At 74.9% G+C, this 3995-nt stretch overlaps 1 protein-coding gene across 1 annotated transcript; it reads left to right on the top strand.

The window, feature by feature from the left end:
• The first annotated feature begins 324 nt into the window (after positions 1-324).
• Positions 325-3562, top strand: LOC138861188 (basic salivary proline-rich protein 1-like). The gene is made up of 5 exons (XM_070120077.1): positions 325-435; positions 1059-1277; positions 1456-2051; positions 2117-2315; positions 2915-3562. The coding sequence occupies exons 1-5, from the start codon at positions 325-327 to the stop codon at positions 3560-3562; spliced, it is 1773 nt and encodes a 590-aa protein (XP_069976178.1).
• The last annotated feature ends 433 nt before the right edge of the window (positions 3563-3995 follow it).

Genomic DNA, 3995 nt, shown 5'->3' with positions numbered 1-3995 from the left:
CTCTTTCGTTCTTTCTTTCTCTCTTCTTCTCTTTCTTTCTCTTCTTTCTTTCTTTCTCTTTTCTCTCTCTCTTTTCTTTCTCTCTCTCTTTCTCTTTCTCTCTCTCTTTATCTCTGTCTTCTCCCTCCCTCCCTCTCTCTCTCTTTTTTTCCCTCTCTCTCCCCCCCCTCCCTCCCGCTCCCTCCCCCTCTCCCTCTCTCTCTCTTCCTCTCCCTCCCCCCCTCTGGCTGGCGGAAGGAAGGTCTCGGCGCTGAAGGGCTGCCATCCCCCACCGGCCCTTGAACGCCGATCTCGTCTTTCTTGGAGGCTGGCTGGCGGAGGGGGATGGTCTCGGCGTCCAAGGGCTGCCTTTCCCCCCCCACCGGCCCTTGGACGCCGGGATCTCCCGCCAGCCCCGGCGCCGGGACCTTCCTCTCCGCCCGCCAGCAGCCTCAGGCCCAGAAAGGGGGAAGACGGATCTCGGCTCCCAAGGGCTCCCCCCCCCCGGACCCTTGCACGCCGGGACCCCTCTCCCGCCACCCCTGAGCGCCGGGACCTTCCGTCCGCCCGCCAGCAGCCTCCAGGCCCCGAGCCAAAGGGGAGGGCAGATCTCGGCGTCCAATGGCTGCCCTTCCCCCCCCACCGGACCCTTGCACGCCGGGACCCTCTCTCCCGCCAGCCCCTGAGCGCCGGGACCTTCCTCGTCCGCCCGCCAGCAGCCTCCAGGCCCCGAGCCACAAGGGGGAGAGACGAGATCTCGGGGCCTTCCCCCCACCGGACCCTTGCCGCCGGGACCCTCTCCCGCCAGCCCCTGAGCGCCGGACCTTCCTCGTCCGCCCGCCAGCAGCCTCCAGGCCCCGAGCCACAAGGGAGAGACGGTCTCGGCTCCAACTGCTTTCCCCCCCACCGGACCCTTGCACGCCGGGACCCTCTCTCCCGCCAGCCCCTGAGCGCCGGGACCTTCCTCGTCCGCCCGCCAGCAGCCTCCAGGCCCCGAGCCACAAGGGGAGGCGAATCTCGGCGTCCAAGGGCTGCCCCCCCCACCGGACCCTTGCACGCCGGGACCCCTCTCCCGCCAGCCCCTGAGCCCGGGACCCCTCGTCCGCCCGCCAGCGACCTCCCAGGCCCCGAGCCACAAGGGGGAGAGACGAGATCTCGGCGTCCAAGGGCTGCCTTTCCCCCCCCACCGGACCCTTGCACGCCGGGACCCTCTCTCCCGCCAGCCCCTGAGCGCCGGGACCTTCCTCGTCCGCCCGCCAGCAGCCTCCAGGCCCCGGCCCCGGGAGGACGAGATCTGGGTAAGGGCGCCTTCCCCCCACCGGACCCTTCACGCCGGACCCTCCTCCCGCCAGCCCCTGAGCGCCGGGACCTTCCCTCCGCCGCCAGCGCCTCCGGCCCCGGCCCGGGGAGGGAGATCTCGGCGTCCAAGGGCGCCCCCCCCCCGGACCCTTGCCGCCGGGCCCCTCTCCCCGCCAGCCCCTGAGCGCCGGGACCTTCCTCGTCCGCCCGCCAGCAGCCTCCAGGCCCCGAGCCGGGGAGGCGGATCTCGGCTCCGGGCCCCTTTCCCCCCCGGGCCCTTGCACGCCGAGACCCTCCTCCCGCCAGCCCCTGGCGCCGGGACCTTCCTCGTCCGCCCGCCAGCAGCCTCCAGGCCCCGAGCCACAAGGGGGAGAGACGAGATCTCGGCGTCCAAGGGCTGCCTTTCCCCCCCCCACCGGCCCTTGGACGCCGGGACCCTCTCTCCCGCCAGCCCCTGAGCGCCGGGACCTTCCTCGTCCGCCCGCCAGCAGCCTCAGGCCCCGAGCCACAAGGGGGAGGGAGGATCTCGGCCCAGGGCGCCTTTCCCCCACCGGACCCCCGCGGGACCCTCTCTCCCGCCAGCCCCTGAGCGCCGGGACCTTCCTCGTCCGCCCGCCAGCGCCCCAGGCCCCAGCCCGGGGGGGCGGTCTCGGCGTCCAAAAGGCTCCTCCCCCCCCCGGGCCCTTGCACGCCGGGCCCCTCTCCCCCGCCCCTGAGCGCCGGGACCTTCCCGTCCGCCCCCGAGCCTCCGGCCCCAGCCACAGGGGGGGAAGGTTGGCGTCCAAGGGGGTCCCCCCCCACCGGACCCCTTTCACGCCGGGGCCCCCTCTCCCGCCAGCCCCGAGCCCGGGCCTTCCTCGTCCGCCCGCCGCACCTCCAGGCCCCAGCCCCGGGGGAAACGAGATCTCGGCGTCCGGGGCTCCCCCCCCGGACCCTTACGCCGGACCCCTCCCCCCCGCCCCCAGCGCCGGGACCCCTTCCGTCCGCCCCCGAGCCTCCAGGCCCCGAGCCCCGGGGGCGAGATCTCGGCGTCCAAGGCCCTTTCCCCCCCCCGGACCCTTCACCCGGGCCCCCCCTCCGCCAGCCCCCGGCGCCGGGCCTTCCTCGTCCGCCCGCCGCACCTCCGGCCCCCCGGGCCCCAAGGGGGGGAAACGAGTCCCGGCTCCAAGGGGCCTTTCCCCCCCCCCCGGACCCTTCCCCGGGGCCCTCTCTCCCCCAGCCCCGAGCGCCGGGGCCTTCCCGTCCGCCCGCCGCAGCCTCCAGGCCCCCCGCCCGGGGAAGGGGAGATCTCGGCGTCCAGGGTGCCTTTCCCCCCCCGGCCCTTCCCCCCGGGCCCCCCTCCCCAGCCCCCAGCGCCGGGACCTTCCTCGTCCGCCCGCCAGCAGCCTCCCGGCCCCCCCGGGGGGGGACGGATCCGGGTCCAAGGCCTTTCCCCCCGGACCCCCTTCACGCCGGGCCCCTCTCCCGCCAGCCCCTGAGCGGGACCTTCCTCGTCCGCCCGCCAGCAGCCTCCAGGCCCCGGCCCGGGGAAGACGAGATCTCGGCGGCCAAGGGCTGCCCTCCCCCCCCCCGGACCCTTCGCCGGGACCTCTCCCCCCAGCCCTGAGCCGGGACCTTCCTCGTCCGCCCGCCGCAGCCTCCAGGCCCCGAGCCACAAGGGGAGGACGAGATCTCGGCGTCCAAGCTGCCTTTCCCCCCACCGGACCCCGCCCGGACCCCTCTCCGCCAGCCCCTGGCGCCGGGGCCTTCCTCGTCCGCCCGCCAGCAGCCTCCGGCCCCAGCCCGGGAGGCGGTCTCGGCGTCCAGGGCGCCTTTCCCCCCACCGGACCCTTGCACGCCGGGACCCTCTCTCCCGCCAGCCCCTGAGCCCGGGGCCTTCCTCGTCCGCCCGCCAGCAGCCTCCCGGCCCCGGCCCAAGGGGAGGGCGAGGTCTCGGCGTCCAAGGGGCCTTCCCCCACCGGACCCTTGCACGCCGGGACCCTCTCTCCCGCCAGCCCCTGAGCGCCGGGACCTTCCTCGTCCGCCCGCCAGCAGCCTCCAGGCCCCGAGCCACAAGGGGGAGAGACGAGATCTCGGCGTCCAGGCGCCTTTCCCCCACCGGACCTTCCCCCGGGACCCTCTCTCCCGCCAGCCCCTGAGCGCCGGGACCTTCCTCGTCCGCCCGCCAGCAGCCTCCAGGCCCCGAGCCACAAGGGGGAGAGACGAGATCTCGGCGTCCAAGGGCTGCCTTTCCCCCCCCACCGGACCCTTGCACGCCGGGACCCTCTCTCCCGCCAGCCCCTGAGCGCCGGGACCTTCCTCGTCCGCCCGCCAGCAGCCTCCAGGCCCCGAGCCACAAAGGGGGGTGACGAGATCTCGGCGTCCAAGGGCTGCCTTTCCCCCACCGGACCCTTGCCGCCGGGGCCTCTCTCCCCCCAGCCTGAGCGCCGGGACCTTCCTCGTCCGCCCGCCAGCGCCCCGAGCCACAAGGGGGAGAGACGAGATCTCGGCGTCCAAGGGCTGCCTTTCCCCCCCCACCGGACCCTTGCACGCCGGGACCCTCTCTCCCGCCAGCCCCTGAGCGCCGGGACCTTCCTCGTCCGCCCGCCAGCAGCCTCCAGGCCCCGAGCCACAAGGGGGAGAGACGAGATCTCGGCGTCCAAGGGCTGCCTTTCCCCCCCCACCGGACCCTTGCACGCCGGGACCCTCTCTCCCGCCAGCCCCTGAGCGCCGGGACC

This window comes from Penaeus vannamei, unplaced genomic scaffold (assembly GCF_042767895.1).
Source record: "Penaeus vannamei isolate JL-2024 unplaced genomic scaffold, ASM4276789v1 unanchor2376, whole genome shotgun sequence".
NCBI lineage: Eukaryota > Metazoa > Arthropoda > Malacostraca > Decapoda > Penaeidae > Penaeus > Penaeus vannamei.
This window is presented reverse-complemented; position numbering and strand designations above follow the sequence as displayed.